This window comes from Tamandua tetradactyla, chromosome 7, assembly GCF_023851605.1.
Source record: "Tamandua tetradactyla isolate mTamTet1 chromosome 7, mTamTet1.pri, whole genome shotgun sequence".
NCBI lineage: Eukaryota > Metazoa > Chordata > Mammalia > Pilosa > Myrmecophagidae > Tamandua > Tamandua tetradactyla.
The window spans coordinates 92,609,308-92,634,387 of record NC_135333.1 but is presented as its reverse complement, the minus strand read 5'-3'; the positions used below and the strand labels follow the sequence as shown (position 1 = coordinate 92,634,387).

At 33.9% G+C, this 25,080-nt stretch overlaps 2 protein-coding genes across 7 annotated transcripts in view; one reads left to right on the top strand and one right to left on the bottom strand.

The window, feature by feature from the left end:
- Positions 1–16,081, top strand: part of ERGIC2 (ERGIC and golgi 2) — an 88,185-nt gene extending 72,104 nt beyond the window's left edge. For 2 of the 4 annotated variants that reach the window (XM_077170428.1, XM_077170427.1), the window contains exons 12-14: positions 999–1,161; positions 2,429–2,511; positions 2,688–16,081. In XM_077170428.1, coding sequence (XP_077026543.1) covers positions 999–1,161; positions 2,429–2,511; positions 2,688–2,750 — 309 coding nt within the window. In that variant the 3' untranslated portion in view covers positions 2,751–16,081. The remainder of the gene's footprint in view (positions 1–998; positions 1,162–2,428; positions 2,512–2,687) is intronic. The other 2 variants (XR_013179618.1, XR_013179619.1) reach the window with 2 other exon arrangements.
- The window catches only part of FAR2 (fatty acyl-CoA reductase 2), a 168,482-nt gene continuing 143,980 nt past the window's right edge, over positions 579–25,080 (bottom strand). For 2 of the 3 annotated variants that reach the window (XM_077170424.1, XM_077170423.1), the window contains exons 11-12: positions 10,894–11,021; positions 579–9,994 (exon numbers count right to left, since the gene is read on the bottom strand). In XM_077170424.1, coding sequence (XP_077026539.1) covers positions 9,832–9,994; positions 10,894–11,021 — 291 coding nt within the window. In that variant the 3' untranslated portion in view covers positions 579–9,831. Of the gene's footprint in view, positions 11,022–25,080 lie in introns of all 3 variants that reach the window. The other variant, XM_077170426.1, reaches the window with a different exon arrangement.

The following is a 25,080-nucleotide window of genomic DNA, read 5'->3' as shown; positions in this document are numbered from 1 at the left end:
ATAAAGTGACTAGAATAGTTAGGCTTCACCAGGAAAAAAAAAAAAAAGGAGTAATTGGAGTAAATAAAATTGAGGTAGGGGAGAGCTTATCATATTGGAACCTAAACTGAGTCATTATTAGTCTTTTATTAGATAGATATATTAAGATACCCTAATCATTAAAACAGCTTTTACCCATATCAGTGGTGACAAGATATTTAATAACTTTGACATGATATTGGGCATCTCAGAACTTGAAGATGAAGCCTTTTCTTTTTATTTTTGAAACTTAATCAATGATTTGTAAGATTCTATTCTGCTAACAGGAGAAGGTTGTAGTATCTCTCAAAATTGTTTTAATTTCTCTTGGTAGTAGTAGACATTATTTCAATGGTTTAAACTTTCAGTATAATTATATCTTAGTAAAAATAGATAGGGACTGGCACAAAAGTAATAAAAAAGCACTGGTAGCAGAGTTTGAAGCTGTAATAGAAATTTATTAGAAAGTTTACAAGCTCAATTTTTGAAGTGCAAACAGAATAGAATGAAATAGAGTATTTTCAGAAAGTGAAACTTTTATATCTGATTATTTAAATGAGAAGTCATTTAAATGACTATGCAGTACATAAATACTGTATTGTACAGTGTAATACATAAATAATACACTTATGTAAATTCCTAGTAAAGAAATATTACCAAAAGTACATCAAAATATAAACTTACTTATCAAAGATTTGGCCACTGTGGAGCATGCCATGCAGTTCTACGCTCTTGAGCACCACAGAAAACTTGTCTGTAAAGTGACTTCTTAGGGGATAGAATGATTTTGCCCTGAATCATTTCAGAGTGCAGGCTAATTGTCACTGAAGGGTTTAGCTAGTAGGACCTTCATAATGAAGTTTGGATGTCTCTCTTGTACAGTGGGGCAGTAAGGCATAATATTGACTGTATACAAGTAAGCAGACAATATGAATCCTGTCTTCCTTTTCCTCCTCTTCTCTCCTTTACTTTCCCTTTAGGAGCGTGTCATTAACCATGCTGCAGGCAGCCATGGAGTCTCTGGGATATTTATGAAATATGATCTCAGTTCTCTTATGGTGACCGTTACTGAAGAACATATGCCATTCTGGCAGTTTTTTGTAAGACTCTGTGGTATTGTTGGAGGAATCTTTTCAACAACAGGTTAACATTCATTTCTTTTTTGTTTAGTTTCTAAAAGTGTTGCTTTGACTGAAATCAAGATGCTTTACTAGAAGAGGCAGGAAATATATCTTCTCGTATTTTGATATTTAAAAGATTTTTTTCAATAAGATTGAATTTCAAAACTCTAAAATGATATTGATTAACCCTTAAACATAACTAATGTCACTATATTCAGTGATTTACAGGAGATTGCATGATATACTAGAATGATCCTGGGTTTTAATTTTAGGCAGAATTTTAATTGAGTACAAATTCTGCCATTTACTTGGTGGGTACCCTTGGATAGGTCACCTACCTTTTCTGAGATTGTTTCCTCATCTCTGAAATGGGAATTATAATACCTAACCTGCAAGTGTGTTTTAGGATTAAATGAGAAAGTAAAGTGCCTAGCAGTGGTAGATACTTAATGGGAAATTCCTTCTTTATTTAAGGTATTTTTTAACTGTGCAATATATAAAATCAGGTCTTGGTACTTTGAACTCTACAACAAATGAAAGATTTTTTCCATCAATAATATTTGTATGTTCTCCTCAATTTTTCAGTTGGGATTGGAATGTGGAAACATAACAATAGGTTTGAGGATTCAAAGTAGAATTTCTAGTTATCAATAAATATTTTTATTACCACATTATAGCTCTTTTATTTGGGTATAACAAATCATTTTCCCCTTTATTGGACACTTTTAAATGACTGGGATATTCAAGAGATAGGATCTGAATACCCATTTAGATTGGATGATGCTACTGCTTTTTGGCCAGAGATTGTGAAATTTTCTCAAAGATCACTTGAAGAATTGTTATCCTGATAATTTGAGTGCTAAGTATAGAAGATAAAGAAGTGAAGCTGTTCCTTCTTTATCCCCAATCCCTAATCAATATTGCACAGAGCTGGTTAGTTTATGTACTTTGAATTGTGTTTGTAAAATGAATGAATAGCTTTTGTTATGAAATTTTGTCACAGTTTAAAGTTGTGATGTTGATATAATTTATTTTTCAAATATTCAGATATTTTCAGTACCATAAAAGAGATCAAGATCATGAATTCTTTGATCTTAGATTTTGGAAAGAAATCCATTTTCTTAAAATTTAACTTTCTTGATTATTGTTAACTGCTTCGTTTCTCTTCTTAATCTATTCTATTATGTTATTTATTTTTTATTCTTAAAAAATAATTTAGGAAATAATTTAATTAAAAGCATCTGCCTGGTTTTTTTTTATGTTTTCTATAAACTTGTTGTTTATTACAGGCATGTTACATGGAATTGGAAAATTTATAGTTGAAATAATTTGCTGTCGTTTCAGACTTGGATCCTACAAACCTGTCAGTTCTGTAAGTGGTATAGTATTAATGTCCTGATCATTAAGTCACAGTATCATTAAGTCTTAAAAAAATATATAATAACTTTTGATGCCCAGAAAAAAAATTACCCAAAATGAATCTTTTTCTTTAGGGGACAAGTATAAGGAATATAACTAATGGTTTGCTCTTTTTTTTCCCCCATGTAGGTCCCCTTTGAGGATGGCCACACTGACAACCACTTACCTCTTTTAGAAAACAATATACATTAGCACCTCCCAAGAGAAGGATAAAAAACTTTTTTGCTTGAGACAAAAACCTTTTTTGATAATAAAATATTGTGCAATATGCTCAAAGAAAGAAAAATATGAATGAAAAGCAGGAAACACATCTATTAAAAAAAAGGAAAAAAAAAATACCCAAACTGAAAACCCATACATGTCGTGTCTGTTACAAATGTTCTAGAAGAAATTATGCAGCTAATCAGTGATTAAGCCCAACCAGAGTCAGAGTATTGCTTTGAAGATGACCCCTTCTCACTTTCACAGCAAGTGGGCGGTATCAAAATTAAACTTTGCTTTTTGGTGATGAACAGCCTAAAGGAAAGAAGTCAAACCGCATCTAAAGAAAAAGGCATTGATGAGTGTAAATGTTTGCATTCTTTTGTTTTTAAAAGATACTATGTCAAAATAAAACATGTAAAACATATGGAAAACTAGTCTAGACTTTAAAAAATTGTGATCAGGTCACATTGTTAATAAAGTAAAACAGGGACCAGTCTGTATATTATAGCCATATTAATGTTAAGCCATATCGACAAGTCCATTTATCCAGTTATTTGGTTTTATGAAGGTAGTTACTTTTCTTGAAACTTTAGTTATTAACTTTCTGACTGTACATGACAGGGTTTTAGAACACTAAGGTAAATTCTCATGGGCAGCAGATACTTAAATGCTATAATATGTAACAGAGGCATCATTGACAAATTGTAAGCGGGACCTTATATGGGGAAAAGAAAGCACCTTTTTTTGTTGAAGATGCTAAGTTTCTTTATCTGATTATATCATTGGTTTAATTTTGTGGTGGTGGTATTAAGAAGATCCATTTCTATGATGGAAATTATCCATTGGTGAAATACAAGAGGAAAGGGGGAATATGTTGAATATTTTATACGTGTTGTGGTGAGGGGGGAATAGGTTAACTTTTCAATAAAATAGAAGAGTGAGGCATATATTTAACTAAAACAATGTAATTTCACACCTAAGAGGTACCATATTAATCAGTCTGTTAAACTGTAAAACTGGTTTATGAAACAAGTACCTGCATTCAGGGTGTCCTGAATGTGATTGATTCTGTATGATAGAGTGTTGGTTTAGCTTTCTTATTATCAAGGGTTATTTATTTATTTATTTATTTATTTTTTGGGGGGTGCATAGTCTGGGAATCCAACCCAGGTGTCCTGTATGGAAGACAAGCATTCTACCACTGAACCACCCATGCACCCCTAAGTGTTAATTTTAAATTTCTAGAATATAAAAGATTTAAAATAATGATAGGGCACTTTCACTCAGATACTACTTAAAAACTACATTGTATTATGTGTGCCAACATCATTTTCCCTTTTGAAATGCTTAATGACAGAAGAATCAACAATTGATGCCCGTAGTTTAACTCATTTAGGGAAATAGAGAAACAGAATTCCAGTTAAGTAATAAGGACAAGGTTTGAAAACTAGATTTTAAATGGTGATTTTTAGAGATTAGGATGACATAAATTACAACTTTTCAAATGGATTTTCTATAGAGATTTGAAAAGTAAAAGATGCTTCCTGAAAAACAGTTGGGATCAACAATATAATGGGAAGAAGGGGAAATAGTGACAAAACTGCCTCATAGGTTTCATATTGAATGGTATTTTGCAGAAAATAACAGAAGCATTATTATATAAAATAATATGGTTTATCATTAAGAGCCATGAAAGTTAACTGATTAATGTAGGTGGCATAGTATTCCTTGAAAGGTTTCTGAATCCAAAAATTTTCAGATGATGAATGAGCCTTCTAGGTTTTGTTTTATTTTTTTACCCCCTTTTCTTCAGGTATTACTTCCAATGAAATTGGACTAGGAACTAATAAAACAGTTCTCAAAAAGATTTTTAATTGGAGAGAGTTATAATTTTAGCTTATTTAGGTTAAACAATGGTTCTGTTGACTCTGCATCTTAGAAGAATCAATCAAATTCCAGATTTTGTTTTTAAATATGAGAGGAAAAACAGTATTGATTTAGGTCTGTTTTCTTTCGATTAGGATTATAGTAATTTATCTTTTAAGAGGATTTAAAAAATTATTTTGGTACTTATATATGATAGTGTCCCCATGTTTTCAAAATACTGTATTAAAATGTTAATGGAATTAATCTGGTCTAGTGAAAGTGGCTATAAAATGAATTTCTTTAAAGCAAAGTCCTTATTTTTTTCTTGCCATTGATTCCCATTTTAAAAATTTTGAAAGGTTTCCATCAAAAATTCCTCAGATAGTCAGAGTCAGAGTTTTGCCAGTGAAAATATTTAGATTCTGGCCAACTCTTTGAGTGATGAAATATACTTGCGTATTAGAATCTGTTGAGAACTTTGGACTCACCAAGTGTTTCTTTTCCTTATCAGAGAGCATTTTACTGACCTATTTATTAGGCAGTTATCCCTATGCTTGGAAGTATCTCTAGCCATAATACCCAACTTTACTATTCAACTCTCCCTTTACCTTTATTAGGATATTCATAATATCTGTATAGTATATATTCTTTCTTTAAATATTTTAAAAGTCTGAGGCCTCAAATTATGTGAAATTTGATTTTTTTTACTCTCTTTGTATATACTGACCCATAAAATTACTTAATATTTAGGTGAATCATTCACTACTGCAGTATTTGTACATATCAGATTAGCTCTTTGGAAAAGCTTAGCTCCAAATATTAGAATTAAAATCACTTTTGGTTGTCAACTTAGATGATTAATATACTTGGTTTTTTTTTTTTGTTTTTTTTTTATGGGCAGGCACCGGGAATCAACTCGGGTCTCCGGCATGGCAGGCAAGAATTCTGCCTGCTGAGCCACTGTGGCCCGCCCAATATACTTCTTACATACGTTGCTTGATAGAACACACTGAATTTTTACATTAACTAATGCAAAGTAAGTTTATGATCTTTAGCACAAACTTAGAAATTCAGAAAGGAATGACTAATGTCTTCTAATTTTGTATGGTATAAACAGATATAGTATACATTCTATCTTTTTATATCTTGAGTTAGTAACTCAAGTATCAAAAATTTATATGCAGCTACTGTGATTTAAAATTCAGTTTACATTTGAGTTCAAGATGCATATTTTTTAGTTGTTTAAGAATCAGTTAAACCTGAGCCTTAGGGCCTTTTAAATCTCAGCGTGCTCTTTGACCTAGGACTTAAGTTCTTTGCCTTCTGTTTTTAACTCTAGAAAACCTTCAGTGAACCAATGTGAGTGACCCTTTTACAGCATTGTCAAAATAAGGAGAACCATTTATTCACTAGAGAATTCCTGGATCAATACCTAAGTATTCCCTTATTGTGATACCATCAAAATAAGTTTTTCCTCCTTTTTGAAATATTTTCTCAGTGATGAGATCACTTTTGCATCATTTTAAAAATAGATAAATGCCTTGATTTTTGTTTTATCTTTTGCTTTGAGGAAAGATAACTTAAAATGTTTCACTTAGTATCTTAACCCCAAACATTTGGACTCCACGTAAAATTATAAATTATAAATCATTTTGACCCTTTAATCGTGGTAGAAAATTGAGATCGTGTATACCCAAATAAACCTAAGGTCCTTATATTTATTTTCTTCATAGGAAATTATAGGAATCTTTAAATTTCAGTTGGTTATGTATTTTTTTCCTTCAGGTAGAACTAAATCATATATTGGATTTATTTTACATTTTTCATATTAAGAATGAAAACTGAGTAGTTGACTCAAGTAGGTCTATAAACTTGTAAACAATGTTGAATACAAACATTACAATCACTGAAGCATTAAAATAGTTTTGTTTTAGTAACTCCGAATTATATTGGGATGTTTAACGACAAGGAATCAGATTAACAACTACAATACTGTAACTCATTTTATTTTATTAAATTATTGAGGTAGAACTACTCAGAATGGAACAGCGTGAAGAAAATATACATTGAGAGCTACATACTAAAGCAGACCTTCATTCAGTAACAGCTCTCATAACTACATAATAGTAATACTTTGTAAATTCTCTATTATCTTTTCAGTTAAGAATATCTGTTTGGTGACTCCTTAGTGTAGTTTAGCTTTGGCTTCTCTAACAGTTCCACGTTGAACTCCTTACTTCATATAAAATAGGGATAGCATGTTTTCATGGGTACCAGAAAAACTGTTTCTGGCTATTCAACTCAATTTCAGTTGTATAGTCTTTGCCTCAGAAGTGTCTTCACTTAAGAGGTTACTAGCTTCTCAAACCGGTTTTATCTTAAAATCAGCAATTATAGTTTTATTAATTAAAAAATAAATATTTTGAAAGTAATTTAGGTAGTGAGTATTTTTCCGTATTTCTGTGGACATATGGACAGCGATTACTTTTTAACTATAGGTGGTTGCATAGCAGTTGTAGAAGATAGCCATGCTGAAATTTGTGTGGTTTCTGTGACTGTTGAAAATTATTGGTATATTGATATTTTGGACTACTTTAATTTAACTTAACTAATTATGAGAGAACATGCTATTTAGCTATTAGTCCCTTCATAAACCAGTCTATTTTCTTTGAGATTCTGAATGAGTTGTTTAAGTGAGGTATACCTGTAAGTGATATTAGATTAGGATAAAAATGTAAGGAATTTTATACTGAGTAGTGTGTCTAACTTCCTTAATGTTTTCTAGTATTTTTGCCTCAGGTACTGGCTGTCTTCAATTTTGTAATATATGGTATGGTACTATGTATCCTGTAAGTGCAGAATATAGGAATTATCAAAATTCTTTTTAAACATAGGTGTCTTTTGTACTTTTCACCCCCATCCCTCTAAAATTAGGAACTTCATTCCCATTACTTTGTATAAGGCACTCAGTTAATTGGCCTTGAGTTGAAAGAAAGACTTATATATTAACCATTTTCTTTCACATATATTTAGTTTTGCTCTCACGAGAATATTTGTGCCATCCAATGCCGCAGAAAGAAATATGCTTCATCATATAAACTTAACCTTATAAATGGTGTTTGAAAAAGTGAAGCTGTTATGCACTGTGTATTAGATTTATATTCATCTGGTAGTTGTTATTCCTGTGTTTTGAGTTGGCTGCCAGTTCTTTGGAAGATTATTTCTTCCAAAAGATTTTTTCCTCAGAAATTATTTTCTTTTTTTTAGGATCTACTGCAGTAGTCAGCAGTTAAAGACAACTAGAAGAGAGGAAAAAAATCTTAATTCCAATTTTTATTTAATCAAAAGTCAAAATGAGAATACTTCATCAGTGGAGTTACTGAATTCTTGAAACATACGACAATCAAAAGAGCAAATTCTTAAAACTATTATATTTTAACCCAATTCCACTGATTTTCATATTTTTATTATGTTTATACTTTGTATTTAAGTCAGTGTAACTCAGAAGCATTGGATAGATATCTCAAACTAGAACTCACCAGATGCTTTGTTTCAGGACTGGGCTGTTTGCCCTTGTAAGCATTTCTTGGAATTTAGATGAGATTAGGAAAGACAGTGGTGGGCCTAGAGAACTTCCTCCCTAATGCCTTTTTATGGTGCTCAGAAAAATCTCAACTACTACTAGACCTAGATACTGCCCTTGCGGCCTTATATTCTTATTAGCTGTTATGTGTCCTTCTTAGTATTACTTATTATTCCAAAAAGTGAGCATAAATATAACTGCCATTCTTTGTTAACATTTAATCCTTGGGTAATTATTCTAGTAATCGTATGGTGATTGTTAATTTTTAGTTAGGCCCTAAACATATATGAATGATCCATTTTTCTTTTGGCAAGTAGAAATGCTGCAATGCAACTAGCACATATCTTTCACAAATGAGGGAAGTTAGTATACAGTTATATTAATATTTGAATTTGAGAATATATGGTTTTTATTATTTGGATTGTACATTAAATATGTTTTTTGTTGTTTTTTCGCATGGACAGGCACTGGGAATTGAACCCGAGTTTCCAGCATGGCAAGTGAGAACTCTGCCTGCTGAGCCACCATGGCCTGCCCACTAAATATGTTTAAAGTGAAACACAAACCATCTATTCTCTAAACTTAAAGACACTGAGTGAAATAAACCCACTTTTTTCCTGTGCATTTTATAGTTAATAGTGTGCAAATGAGTTGCTCAAAACCCTAATTCCTCTGGTGATCACAGACAAGTAATCATCCCCCTATATAAAAAAAGAAAATACCTCAAGACTAGAGTTTAAATATTTATTTGATATTCTGCTTTTCTCAACAGCAAAGATCAGGGGATTGGATATTTATATGATTCTAGACTGGAACACCCCTATTCCATTAATTACTCTAATTAAGGGGTTGGGGGCTTTATGAGCAAGAAGAAAACTCTTGAGAGAAAGTTATCAGGAAAACTGGTGATTAAAAGAAATTTAGAAATGGTTTTCAAATTAAAATTATGAGATGCTAATGACTTTGATTTAAAAGTACAGTAAAGGAGCCCCAAATGCAAATATGTTTGGACTCATACACATAATTATTTATATCTCTTGTTCCTTTTTAGGTTTAAGAAGTGGGTATAGTTGAAAAATGTTAAATGTGAACCCACTTTTCTAATTCCCCCACCCCTCAACAAGGACCAAAGTTTTTAACATGGAAAGGAAGGTGAGACTTTTCAGTGGAAGATTATTTCTATTACAGCATTTGTGAGGAAGTTGAAACCATCCTTCCTATACTCATCTTTATTTTGAATCGTTTAATGAGTACCCCAGAATGTTCCAAGGTCAGTACAGCTTTTTTTTTTTTTTTTTAATATTTTCAGTTTCCATGTTTATTACATTTTCTCTCAAGAACAAAAAACTAAATACAGAAAGGTAGGAGTACTTTCGTGTTTTATATGCAAGAGCATAGAGTATGTTATGAAGCAGTCTTAAAATGTGTGAATATAGCTTTATGACTCCTTTCACTGAAATAAAAAGAATATATAACTAAGAAATAGAAGTGAATACATGACTACACATATGATAGGTAATGAACTTGGGCGTGTTCCTTGCTACTACCTAATCTTGAGAACTGCAATTTGCTTTTTAGAGGTATCAGAGATTCCAGACAAAAGATGATTGCCTTATATTCTTAGACTTTGAGCATGCTGGATGCCCTAAAGTAGGAGAGGAATTTATAACAGAAGCTCACGATGAAGAACCAAACATTCCGAGCCATCTGAGATCGTGCAATGAGAAGTCGCCAGACAATGAGGAAGAGGGCAGTATTAAAGAGGTAGTGAATATTTCGGAGCCTGAAAACAGACATACACAACCAAAGTTAAAACAGCACCAAATAATTAATGATGTTATTTGAACCATAAATCTCTGGCCATGACCAGCAAATATTAAGTGCTCACAGGGCATGATAGCCTTAGTGAAATTTCCTTTATTTCACACTGTTTCTGCTTTTGAATAATCCGATTTCTACAATATTCCCCTAATTAGTTTCTCATACCTCTCCCTACTTAAGCTGTTTTGCAAGTACAACTAGCATGATCTTTCGTAAATATATTTTGACCATATTACTGTTGTTTACTGGTTCTTGTTCACTAAAAGGTAAGTTCTAAAGTCTTCAACCCACTATTCAACCTATCCGGCTGTAATCTGCTTTTTTATTCTTACCTTCTAGGCACTACAAACCATATGCTTCTACTAGAATTATACCAGATTAGCACAATTCTTTGACCCTTAGGGATAATTTAACTGAAAAAAAAAGTAAAGGAAGTTGATGGAGTTGAAGAGTAGTGAAGGGATTTGCCCAGGTTAAGTAGCAGAATCAGATTTCCCTCCTGTCAAATGGATATTTTTTTGTTTCACACTATGATGGGGAGTGGAAGAAGAAGCAGGAAAACTTAGGTTCAAATCCTGGCTCCTGTATCCTGCTTCAAGTCCTGGCTCATGGTAACACTTAACATGTGTTACCATGGGCAGGTTACTTTCTTTGAGCCTAAATACCTCATTTGGGAAAATGGGATAATAAAAATACCTGTTTCATAGGAATGTGGTGAAGACTAAATAAACAATGTATGGAACTTGTAATGCGGTAGATGCCTAAGGAATGTTAATTCCTCTCCTTCATCCAAATTTCATGTCTAGTATAAAATCAGGTACCAGTAGGGGCTCAATAAATACTACCTGACATAAAGTTTACCTTTTTAAGTGTTGTTTTGCTTCTGGGATCCCAGCCATATCCTCTTTCAGTAAATACTTCTTAACTCCCAGAACATAATTTTCAATGTATTCCAACCAGTTCAGCTTACGCACATCAAAGTTGAATACCTGAAAGACAAGAATTATGAGCTGCTGGATTTTGAACTTCCAGAATTTCACTGAACAGTCACTTTAACCACTTGATAAAGTCTTTTATATAAATGAGTGGTAGTTTGGGAGATGTAGTTGTATCCCTCTAAAGAAAAAATTATTTTAGCTGCTAATTTAAAGATACCAGCAATATGGATGACTATTTCTTAGACATGGACCAAGCAGAAGCCCTTGGTATTTGGGAAGTCTTGTGAGGAAATTTTAAAGAAACTTATCCAGTTAGTCTGGAGAAAGCTTATGGTTAACTTGAGGGACTTCTTCAAGTAAATATATTTTTTTAAGTGATGGAATAATATATTAGAAACCCAAAAATAAATTATTGCATTTTCTATTTCTTTTCCTTTTAAATTTTGGTGTTGTCTGCTTTCCTGCCCTCCATTCCCAATATCCCCTCATTTTTCAGAGTCCAATAAGCTTTGGGAAGCAAAGCCTTGAGAAACAAGTTAGTACACCTTATATTTAAAAGACAGAGGGTGACTGGTAGTAAAGAAAAGAAATTTATGATTTGTGTTGAGGGGAGGAAAGGGAGAGATAAAGATTGATTGCTTTGGGAGAAAAACTGTTACCACATAGAGGGTATATACTGAAAGTGATAATAAAGGAAAAGGATTAGAAAATAAATTGCTGAGCTTCAGGTTGACCCACATGGTAGCATAGGATGCTCCAGTCTGGTGTTCCTCTGCAGAATCTTTTAACAACTAGCAAAAATAATAGAACCATCTTCCTCGTAATTCTGGAAAACAGTTAAACGGTATGGTAACCGGGAAAGTACCAAATCAAGGAAATGCAGATTTAAAAATATAGGAGATGCTTGTGATTCCCTTGCTAGGCTTTCTTCCATCCCCTTCCTGACATAGTATGGAGCTATCCTGTGCTCTTATTGTGGGTCCCTTGCCCTGTTCCTGAGGGTTCCATAGAGTAACCACTGTTCATATGTTGAGGTACCTATTTTGGTACAATCAATTGGAAACCTATTTCTGGTTTCACTTTTCTGGAACTTGCCATGTAGTCAAAAGCAGCTTGTAGACAGCTAAATCATTGTAAATCAAAGTGGAATGGGGAACAGGACCATCTGTTTTTCAGTCATAATACAGAGTACCCTTGAGGGAGAGAATGTCTTCTCAGAGAAAGTGGAGGAGACATGGAAATTCCTGGAAATGGAAGAATTCCTAAGGCTCCAAACAAGCAAAAGCCTAGGACAAGACAGTTTCAAAAAAGACAAAGAAGGCCCTGATTAGACCTGATCACTTTTTTCTTAGGCTGATCTTGATAGGAGGGCTAAGCCCTGAATGAGAGCACCAGCTAACACAGCCACATAGCCGATTAGCAGATACTGTTAAAGGCATTTCTTTTTAAGTTATTTTTTTGGTTTGGTTTGGTTTGGTTTGGTTAGCTCCTGGCTCTCAAGAAAATCTCTGTTGTATTACTAACTGGATACAAACATAAGGAACAGACATCTCTGAGATTAAATCCTAGAATTAGCACATTAAAATATTAAAATGAACAATGCAACAAGATTACCAGACAAAACACAGGAAATCATTGCCCATTTAAAGGAACAAGGTAAAAATACACAAACCTATGAAGAAGACAAGACTTTGAATATACAGGGCAAAGACTAAAAATTAATATATATCCTCAGGATGCTCAAGGAGATACAGAGCTAAATAAAGAAAGAAAGAAAGGCTATCAGGGAGAGGATAATGAATAATAATGAGAATCTCAGTAAAGAGACAAATTTAAAACTGAACCGAATGGGAATAATGGAGTTGACAACTATAATAATTAAAATGAATAAATCCCTAGAAGGTTTCAACAGCAGATTGTAGCTAGTAGAAGAAAGAATGAGTGAACCTGAAGATAGGACAATTGAAAGGATTCAGACTGAGGAGCAGAAAGAAAAATGAATGAAAAAAAAAAGAGCAAATACTAGGAGACCTGTGGGACACCATCTAGCATGCAAATATGTGTTATGGGAGCCCCAGAATAACTAGAAAGAGAAAGGAGCAGAAGGAATGTTCAAAGAAATGATGGCTGAAAACTTCCCAAATTTAATGAAAGAAAATATTCAAGATGGCTAGCAAGTCTCAAGAGGATAAAATCAAAGAGAATCATGACCAGAAACATAAAACTACTGAATGCCAAGAACATGGAGAGAGTTCTGAAAGCTAAAAGAAAATAGCAACATGCTATGTATAAGGGAGTTCCATTAAGTTTAAGTTCCGATTTCTCATCACAATCCATGGTGGCCAGAAGGAAGTGGGACAAAATATTTAAAGTGCTGAAGAAATTGCCAGCCAACTATTTTATACCTGGTAAGACTATCTTTAGAAAATGAGAAAGAGATTAAGACATTAGATAAAAATTGAGAGCTAGTTCATCACTATTAGACCTGATCTACATGCAATCCCAGTGGGGCTCTTCAAATTGAAAGAAAAGAACACTGCACAATGAATTGAAGTGGCATAGAGAATTTTAAAAAGTCAAATATGAAAGAAGGTGTTAACAGAAGAATTGAAAGTCAAAATAAATATGTAAGACTTAAAAAGACCAAGTAGCAAAATGGTAGAATGAAGTCTGAATTATCAGTAGTTACTTTAAATGTAAATGGATTAAACTCTCCAGTAAAAGGTAGGGGTTGGCAGATTGGATAAAAATATGTAACTAAAAGACTCACCTAAATTCAGACCCAAAAGTGAAAGGATGGAAAAAATATGTATCATATAAGTAATAACCAAAAGATAGCTGGGTTAGCTATACTTGTATCAGATAAAATAAAGCTTTAAGTCAAAAACTCTTATAAGAGATAACAAAGCTCACTATATACTGATAAAGGGCTCAATTCAGCAAGAAGATAGCAGTTATAAATATACATGTATGTAATGGCATAGCCCCAAAATACATGATACTAATATTGACAAATTTGAAGGGAAAATTAGTTGGTTCTTTGTTTATAGTAGACTTCAAAACAGCATTTCAGTATTGGATAGAACACCTAGATAAGATCAATATGGAAATAGAAGAATCCAATGATACTATAAGCTAAGTAGATCTAACAGACATAGAAAACACCACACAGCAGCAGATTACATATTTTCCTCTAGTACACTTGGGTCATTTTTCAGGAAAGATCTGATTAGATCACAAAACATGTTTCAAAAAAACTCAAAATACCAAAATCACACGAGTCTTTTGAATGCAAGGATATAAAGATAGAAATCAACAGGGAGAAATGGAAAATTCACAAATGTGGAAATTAAGCAATGCACTCTCTTTTTTTCAGCAGGTTTTTTTTTTGTTTTTGATATATCACATAATGCAATCCATCCAAAGTGTCCAGTGAGTGGCTTTTAGTAAATCACAAAGTTGTGGATTCATCACCACAATTATTTTTAGAATTTTTCTAAATTCTAAAATTTTGGGGTACATTTTCAGTACTCCAAAAAGAAAAACCCCATTCGCCTTAACAGTCACTTCTCAATCTCTATCCTCCCCCAGCCTTACATAACCACTAATCTAAATCTATTTCTGTAAATTAATTTATATTTGCATTTTACGTAAGTGGAATCATACAATATGTAATACGTTGGTTTTTTTTTAACATAGCATAGTGTGTTTTTTTTTACCTAACTTATTCTTTTTTTAGTTAGGCTGCTGATTTATAGAAAAGTCTTATAAAAAACAACATTTACCATTTACCACCCCCCACAATTGTTGACACTTTGCATTAGTGTGGTATCTTTGTTACAACTGAGGAAAGAATATTAAAATATTAATGTTACTATATTTCATAGAGTACCCTAGGTGTATTTCTTCCAGTATACCCCACTGTTCTTAACACACTGTAATAGTGATGTACAGTTGTTATAGTTCATGAAGGAACATTCTTATATTTGTACTATTCACCAAAATCCATTGTTGACAAGAGGGTTCACTGTGTAATACGATCCCATGTGTTGTCACCTAACCTTCCTAGTAATATATATGACCCAAAACTTCCCCTTTCAACCACATTTACAAACATAATTTGGCACTGTTAATTACACACAATGTGCTACTGTCACCATTATCTATTTCCAAATGTTTATAATCAACCGAAATAGAAATTCTGCACAAATTAAGCAACAGCTTCCTTTTCTCTACCTGTATTCTATCCCTTGGTAACTTATATTCTAGACTCTAATTCTGAGTTTGCTTATTATAATTAGTTCATTTCAGTGAAATTATAAAATAATTTTCTATTATGTCTGGCTTATTTCACTCAACATTATGTCCTCCATGACCCAGCAATTGCAATTTGCCAATTAAAAGCCATAATTAGTATCTGGCCATATTCTGGGCAGCAGGGCTTCCACATTTATTTCTGTCTGCAGTTGCCAGTCAGGCACCAGACCCAAGTTGGCTAGCCTTGAGAATGGGGGTTGGACAATGGCAATTGCCACTGAACAATTTACTCATGGTTTTTTACCACAGTATTTCACCGTTTTCCTCCTTCTCTTCCCTGGATGCTGTACAATGCTCCACTGGCTGCTGAAGCCCCAGAACAATGTTTCTGCCTTTTCACCACCTATTTTGGAGGAGTATGTCCTTCAACTTCTTATTCCACCATTTTTTCCCATAAGTTCAACAATGCATTCTTAAACAACCAATGGGTCAAAGAAGAAATTACAAGGAAAAATAGCAAATATCTTGAAGTGAATGAAAATGAAAACACAACATACCAAAACTTTGAGAGATACAACAGAGGCAATGCCAGGAGGGAAATTTATAGCTATAAATGCTTACATCAACAAAGAATAAAGACATCAATTCAGAAACCTAACCTTACATCTGAAGGATCTAGAAAGAAAGGAGCAAACTAAACCCAAAGTGAGCAGAAGGAAGGAAATTAGAGTGGTGATAAAGGTAATAGAAAATTAAAAAATAGAGTGAACCTGGAAGTCGATTCTTTGAAAACATCAGTTAAATTGACAAATCTTTAGCTAAGTTAACCAAAAAAAAAAAAAAAAAAAAAAGAATGGACACATAACTAATATCAGAAATGAAAGGGGGGCATTACTGCATTACTAGCAATAATAAATAAGGATAAACAGAAATAAAAAGGATTATATGAGGGTGCTAAGAAAAACTGTATGCCAACAAATTAGATAACCTAAATGAAATGGAACGATACCTGGGAACACACAAACTTGAAACACAGACTCAAGAAAAAATGTTAAATTATTATAATTTAAGACAATTCTAAAACATCCAACGAAAGAAAGCCTAGGATCAAATGGCTTCATAGGGGAATTTTACATTCCAAGAAAAATTAACACCAATCTTGCTCAAACTGTTCTTTAAATGTAAGATAAGGGAACACTTGACTCATTCTCTGAGGTTAATACCACCCTAATTACAAATCCAGATAAAAACAAAATAAAATTATGCAACAATATCCCTTATGAATATAGATACAAAATCCTCAACAAATCCAACAGCACATTAAAATAATTATACACATGATCAAGTGAGATTTATCCCAGGTATGCAAGGGTGGTTCAATAACAAAAAAATCAATCAGTGTAGTACTTGACATTAATGGAACGATGCATAATAAAACCACATGATCATCTCAATGCAAAAAAGCAGTTAAGAAAATCCTTCACCCCTTCCTGATAAAAACACATAGAAATCTAGGAATAGATGGAAATGTCCACAATATGATAAGGGACGTAATGAAAAGCCCATATACTTAACAGTGAGAGGCTGAATGCTTTCCCTCCACCATTAGGAACAAGGAAAGAATGCCCTGTTATCACTACTGTCTTCCACATTGTATTGGAAGTACTAGCCTGAGTAATTAGGGAAGAAATGTTAATAAAAGGCTTGGAAAGGAAGAAGTGAATTTCTCATTACTTGCAGATAAAAGATCCCTTCTCCCTGTATATATGGAGAGAAAATTCTTTAAAATCCTCAAAAAAATCAACTAGGACTAATAAATTCAGCAAAGTGGAGGGGTACACATGTAAAAATCAGGAGTGTTTCTATTGACTACTAATGAACGATTTGAAATGGGAAAAAAAGTACCCCATTTACAATAGCAACTAAAAGAATTAAATATCTAGAAATAAATATAACCAAGTGTGTAAAAGACTTGTACACAGAAAACTACAGCACATTACTACAGGAAATCAAAGACGACCTAAATAAATGGAAGCACTTTCTGTGTTCATGGATTCAAACACTAAATATTGTTAAAATGTGATTTCTACCCAACATGGTTTACAGATTCAGTACAAATCTCAATAAAAATTTCAACAGCCTTTGAAGAAATGAAAACATCAACCATCAGATTTATATTGAAAGTTAAGAGGTCTCGAGGGCGGGCCACGGTGGCTCAGCAGGCAAGAACGCTTGCCTGCCATGCCAGAGGACCGGGGTTCAATTCCCGGTGCCTGCCCATGTATTAAAAAAGCAAAAAACAAAAAAGAAAGTTAAGGGGTCTCGAATAGTCAAAACCTTCTTGAAATAAAATGAAGTTGAAAAAGTCATACTTCCCAATTTTTAAATTTATTACAAAATTACAGTAGTCAATACAGGATGGTACTGGCACAAAGACAGACATACAGACCATTGGAATTGAGAGTTCCAAAATAAAGCCTCAGTTCAGTTTTGACAAGGGTGCCGGTACCACTCAAGAGGGAAAGAATAGTCTCTTCTACAAACAGTGCTGGGAAAACCAGTTATCCATATGAAAAAGAATGGTTTTCAATTCCTTTGACACCATATACAAAAATTAAAGTGGATCAAGGCATAAATATAAGAACCAAAATTGTGCAACCCTACAATAGAACATAGGGAAGCATCTTCAGTGCATTGTATCGGGAAATGGCTTCTTAGTGTTTAAAGGAAAGTACAAGGAGCAAAAGAAAAAAATAGATAAATGGGACTTCATCAAAATTAGAGACTTTTGTGCATCAAAAGACTTTATCATGAAAGTGAAAAGGAATGGAGAAAATATTCAGTAACCACATATCCAATAAGGGTTTGATATATGCTACATATAAAGATATCCTACAAGTCAACAACAGAAAGACAACCCAATTAGGAAAGTGGGAAAAATACTTTAACAGTACTTTCTCCAAAGAAAATACACAAGTGGTCAACAACCACATGAAAAGATGATCAACATCATTAGGCATTTGAAAAACGCAAATCAAGAATGACAATCAGATATCATTTCATACTGACTAGAACGGTTATTATTAAAATAATGGAGGGTGGGCCACAGTGACTCAGTGGCAGAGTTCTCATCTGGCAAGCCAGAGCCCTGGGTCCGATTCCCAGTGCCTGCCCATGCAAAAACTAAAACTAAAATAAAATAATGGAAAATAACAAGTGTTGCAGAGGATGTGGAAAAATTCCTGATATTCTCACAAGCAGTGGAGACAACCAAATCAATAGGCCAAGCCCTTGATCTTGGGATTCGTTCCTATGAAAATTATCCCTTCCAAGGAATGCTAAATCTGCTTGAAATTAGGCCTAACAGTCACCCCCCCAGAGAACCTCTTTTGTTGCTCAGATGTAGCCTCTCTGTCTCAGCTGACGTGGCAAGTGAACTCACTGCTGTCCCCACCTCTATGTGGGGCATCACTCCCAGGAGGGTAAACCTCGTTAGCAACGTGGGACAGAAATTCTAGGATTAGCTGAGACTTGGCATCAAGGGATTGATAAAACCTTCCCAACCAAAAGGGAAGAGAAAAATGAGACAAAGTGTCAGTGACTGTGTGATTTCAAACAGAATTGGGAGCTTATTCTCAAACATTATGTATTTATATATATATATCCCTTTTAAATTTATGGTGTTTTAGAGTGGCTAGAGGGAAGTACCTGAAACTGTAGAGCTGTGTTCCAGTAACCATGTTTCTTCAAGATGATTGTATAATGACATGGCTTTTGCGATGTGACTGTGTGATTGTGAAAAACTTGTGTCAGATACTCCTTTTATCTACAGTATGGACAGATTAGTTAAAAATATGGATAAAAAATAAATAATAGGGGAAACAAAAATTAAAATAAATTGAGTAGATTGAAATACTCAGTCAAGGGGTAAGGGGTATGGCATGTAGTATGAGTTTTTTCTTTTTTCTTTTTTATCTGTTTTGCTGGAGAGAGGCAAATGTTCAAAAACATGATCATGGTGGTGAATATATGTGATGTATTGTGAGCCACTGATTGTAACCATGTCAAAAATGTTTGTTTGTTGCTTACAATAAAAATATTAAAAAAAAAAAAAGAACCACAAGCAGGTATCATTTCATACTGACTAGGATGGTTATTATTAAACTAATGGAAAATAACAAGTGCTGCACAGGATGTGGAGAAATAGAAACATTTAAACATTGTTGGTGAGAATGTGAAAGGGTGCAGCTACTGTGGAAAACACTTTGCTGGTTCTCAGAAAATTAAGTACAGAATTACCATATGTGCCAGTTTAAAACTGTTGTGTACCCCCCAAAAAGTCATGTTCTTTAATCCTCATTCAGTAGTGCTGGGTGGGATCTTTTTTATTGTTTCCATGGAAATTTGACCCTCCCAGTCTTAGTGGTACCTTTTGATTAGGTGGTTTCGATGGAGATGTGTCTCCACCCATTCCCTTACTGGAGTCCCTTAATAAAGAGGGAGCCATCTGGAAAAAAGCTTTTGAGCCCAAGATGCCTACAGAACTCACACAACGAGAGATCTTTGGAGTTGCAGAAGGAAAATGCCCCCAGGGAGGCCTAATGAAATGAGAAGAGAAAGGTAGCAGATGTCACCATGTGGCTTCCAGTTGAGAGAAGTATCCAGAAGCTGGAGACCCCAGCAGACAGAGATGTTTTGATGGTAACAGCCTTTCTTGAGTGAAGGTAACCTCTTGTTAGTACCTTAATTTGGACATTTACATAGCCTTAGAACTGTAAACTTGCAACTTAATAAATTCTCTTTCTAAAAGACGCTCATTTCTGGTATATTGCATTCCAGCAGCTTTAACAAACCAAAACACCATATGATCCAGCAATCCCACTTCTAGGTATATATTGAAAAGAATGAAAACAAGGACTTGAACAGATATTAGCACACTGATTTTCATCGTGGCAGTGTTCACAATTGCCAAAAGATGGAAGCAACCCAAGTGTCCATCAGCCAATGAATGGATAAACAAAATGTGGAATATATATGTACTATGTATGGAATATATTCAGCCATAAAAAGGAATGAAGTTCTGATAAGTGCCATATGATGAACCTTGACGATATCATGCTGCAGGAAATAAGGCATATATAAAAGGGAAAATGTATGGTCTCATGATATGAAATAATTAGAATACGCAAATGCATGGAGTCAGAAGCTAGAATACAGGTCTATCAGGGGCCTGAGTGGGGGTAGAGAATTGGGAGTTAATGGTTACTTGGTAGAGTTTCTGTTTGGGGTGATGGAAAAGTTCTGGTAATAGATGATGGTGGTAGTGGCACAACATTGTGAATGCAATTAATACCACTGAATTTTACATATGAGCGGTTAAAAGGGGACATTTTATTTTGTATATTTGTTACTGGGATATTAGAAAACATAGGACTTTACTACACAGTAAATCCTAATGTAAACTATGGATCATATTTATATTTTTTTCTCAGTTGTAACAGAAGTACCATACTAAAACAAACTGTTAACAGTAGGGAAAACTGAATGTGTTTGAGGGTGGGTATCTGTGAAATTTTTCTGTTAATATACAACTTCTCTAATAAAAATATAAAATACATTAAATTGCTGTGATTATTGTTTTCTCCCCTTGGTGTTCTACTGAAAATCCCGAGTAAAGATTTCAGTGCTTTCAGTTTAGTTTTATTTCTGTCACTCTTTGAAAATGATTCTGGACCGAGACTGAGAGAGCCCAGTTTTATATGAGCTACAAGTGGAGATGGGACGCTCTTGGGAGAGAGGCCTAATAGGTCACCTTTGAGCCAACCAGGCATCTTTTTAAAACTTCATTAACAGAGCCTAATTGAGGAAAGAGAAGGAGGAAAAAGACTTCAAATACACAATAGAAAAAAATTAATTTGAATATAGAAAACTTATGGTAATACAAAAATATTAAACACTAGAATGTCAGAAAAATTATGGTATCATCTTTGGAAGTATTTTAATGAGGATTTAGGTATGACCTTATTGAAACAATATCAAATCAAAGAGTACAGGAGGACTGGACTTTATTGGTCCTCACACTGAATTGACGTAGTGTTTTAGGGTTTTTTATTTGCTGTTGGAAAGAATGACCTGAAAACTGAACTTGTACTAGTCTAAAAAAACCCTTCCAATATTTATTAGATCTTAGCAAGTGTAGTTGCCAGGGCTTGTTTAATGTGCTGCAGTCTTCCCCATTGGGCACTTTTTTTTTAGATATCCAGACACTCTCAGCTCACTTTTTACACATTAAAGCCTACTCTCAGAGAGTCTTCCTTATGTACAGTGAAGGAGAAGTGACTGATTAGACTAACCTGATTTAGCTTGTGATTCCTCACTAGGGAGGATTTTAATCATAGTAGCAAAAATATCTTAATTTAAATAAAATTATGTTCCTAGAACAATGCCTGGAACAAAGTAGGTATTCAGTTAATATTTGCATAATATGAGTGAATTACAATATATTGGTTAAATGAATTTTTAATATTAATTTAAAAGGCAAAATACGTCTTTTTTTTATATAGTGATTTATTCTGTTGGCTGATCTTTATGTACAGTTTATATGGTTATAACCAAATTAAAACTCTTAGTTTTCTTTTTTCAGAAAGCTCGAGTTTTTGATGAAGGCTGTGCTGGTTTGAAAGGATGCATGTCCCCTAGAAAAGCCATGTTTTAATCTAAATCCCATTTCATAAAGGCAGAATAATCCCTATTCAATACTGTATGTTTGAAACTGTAATCAGATGTAATCAGATGCCCTGGAGATGTGATTTAATCAAGAGTGGTTGCTAAACTGGATTAGGTGACGACATGTCTCCACCCATTTGGGTGGGTCTTGATTAGTTTACTGGAATCCTATAAAAGAGGAAACATTTTGGAGAATGGGAGATTCAGAGAGAGCAGAGAATGCTGCAGCACCACGAAGCAGAGAGTCCATAGCCAGCCACTTTTGAAGACGAAGAAGGAAAATGCCTCCCGGAAGCTTCATGAAACAGGAAGCCAGGAGAGAAAGCTAGCAGATGACACCGTGCTCACCATGTGCCTTTCCCTTTCCAGCAGAGAGAGAAACCGTGACTGTGTTCGCCATGTGCCTTCTCACTTGAGAGAGAAACCCTGAACTTCTTCGGCCTGCTTGAGCCAAGGTATCTTTCTCTGGATGCCTTTGATTGGACATTTCTATAGTCTTGCTTTAATTGGGACATTGTCTCGGCCTTATAACTGTAAACTAGCAACTTATTAAATTCCCCTTTTTAAAAGCCATTCTGTTTCTGATATATTGCATTCTGGCAGGTAGCAAACTAGAACAAAGGCTTAGATTGTATCAAAAAGTATAAATTGTCAAAAAACAAGTCAATAAGGATCAAAAGTCAAGTTTATTGATTTTAAAATAGACACATTACTTTCTAGGAATTGCTTGCATTTATTTCACAGCCTGCATCTTTCCTCCAGAGTCTATGATTAGCTCTGTTTCCCTTTATCTAGGAAATATTAGAATTCTAAAGAATGTAATTGAGTTTAACATGTTAAAGATTTTAGTAGTTCTCTATGAGTAATTAAATCTGCCTCCTTTATATGAAAGTAAAAAATGTTATACAGAAAACCATCTTAGACCTAAAAAGTGACTTGAGAAAAAAGTAACTAATATTAATATTCCTAGTTATCATTCTGAGGATTCAATAAACATTTGTTTGATAAATGAGCTCCTTGAAGATCCACCGCCCCAATGAGTTTGGTTGCTGTCCTTTCAACTTTCATGGAGGAACATGAAAATAATTTTTTAAAAAGTTGTTACTGTATGTATTTGTTAGGTTCAGGTGGCAATTTGGCCAGGTGATGATGCCCAGCAGTTGTGTTGCTGTGGACTTAAATTATCAGCATGTAAATTTCATCTATAGCTGATTACATCTATGGTGGGCTAAGGGGAGTGCCTTCAATGAGAGAGGCTTAAAAGGAGAGGTCAGAAAGCTCAGCAGCTAAGAACCAGATGTTTGGAGATGCAGAAAAGAATTACCCCAGGGAAAGCCGTTTGAACCCAGAAGCCTGGAGGGAAGGCCAGCACATCCCTGTGTGTCTTCCCAGTGACAGTGAAAGCCAACTGTCTTTCCTTCAAAAACCTGTAAATGTGTAACTAGATAAGTTCTTTTATAAAAGCTAGTCCATCTCTGGTATAGTGCATTTCAGTAGTATTGGCACACTAAAGCACTATCTTTATTTTAGTAATGTTATGCATTACGCCTCTTAGTGTGCCATCATCAGAAGCCCTTCATAAACATTTCTTCTAGAGTTAAATGTCAAGAAAGCTTTCCTCCCCTGAAAAACTGATGTATTTTCTCCTCTTGGACAATGAGTGCTATGAAAGCATATTTTCCTTTTCAGTTTGCCACTTCCATGCTCAAGAACAAATTCCCTGCTTACCTACAAGTAGGATCTTTTAGATATATGGACTTCTTTTTTTTTTTTCTTAGCCTTGATTTCATATTCTAATTCATATTTTCTCTGGTTTTGAAGTTTACTTTCATTTATATTTTCTTTTTAATTTTATATATTTATTGCAAGATATCTCAAATCCTTTGGGAAATAATTTGGAGTATTAACAATTACAGCTATGAGATAAATGAGTTCCACAGAGCTTCATGGACTTGTTGGAAACCTGAACTGCTTTTCAAAAAACAATTTTACTTTGCTTGGAAATGTTTTTCACAGTATCACTATACTACATATTCATTTATTTTATAGAGGTTTTCATTTTTATACTTTTTCACATTTCTACCTGAGATTGCAATGAAGCCCTAGTTATAATCCTTATTCTACATGGCTAACCACATCAGAGTTTGGCAATTACTGCAAAGTTTTCAGTACTATTAGATTTTCTAGGCGTATATTAAATCTACCACAGTTTCAATTTTTTTGTTCACAAAATTTTTAGTTATTTTATGTTAACATTTTAAAGTATCAAAAATGGAACACTTAAACATTACGTATAGTAAGCTCATTACCTTTTGTGAATTATTTAAATGGGTAAATTCCATGGAGAAAATACAATAAGGAAAAACCTATATAAAATTTGAAGCTAATTTATGGGTAATGCAATGGTAGTTCAGTGGTAGAGTTCTCACCTACCATGTGGGAGACCCGGGTTCAATTCTCTGCCCATGAACTGCCCCCCCCCCCAAAAAAAATCAACAAATGGTGTCGCAATAACAGAATAGTCAGATGGAAAAGGAATGAAATGTGAACCCTACCGTACAGCATACCAAAAAAAAATTGAAGCTAATTTAATAAATAATTTACAGTAGCTTTTTTTTAAGCAGATTTGACATGATGCCCCTGCATTTCAAGCACTAGTGCAAGAAGAATTTTGTCTGTGTAAGGTATGTAAACAGTTTTGGAAATAGCTCTATTTCATGTCAGTTGAGAGATACACGGCAATAATTTCAGAAAAAAATATCCCTCTAAATCCTGGCTAGTTTATTTAATACAACATTTATGTTTTTTTGTCTTCCCAGGTTACCCTTGAGTTTCATGACTGATTTGAATCATGTTCTGTGATGCTGGTATAAAGGAGTTTTCTTTAGCAAGTAAATCTAGTTAATCATCTTGCATTTGCTTCATAATATGATTTAGTTTTATTCTGTATGCTGTCAGGTACACAGTAAGTCAAAAGAGCCTTTTTAAAGAATTACTGTTTCTTACTGGAAAATGTCAATCAAGACAGTGTGAAAACAAACATATGACTGAGGAAAATAAAAGCTAGTAAAATGTACAAAGTATAAAAGATTTCCCTATTTGTGAATATGGAAATATGCAAAGATTT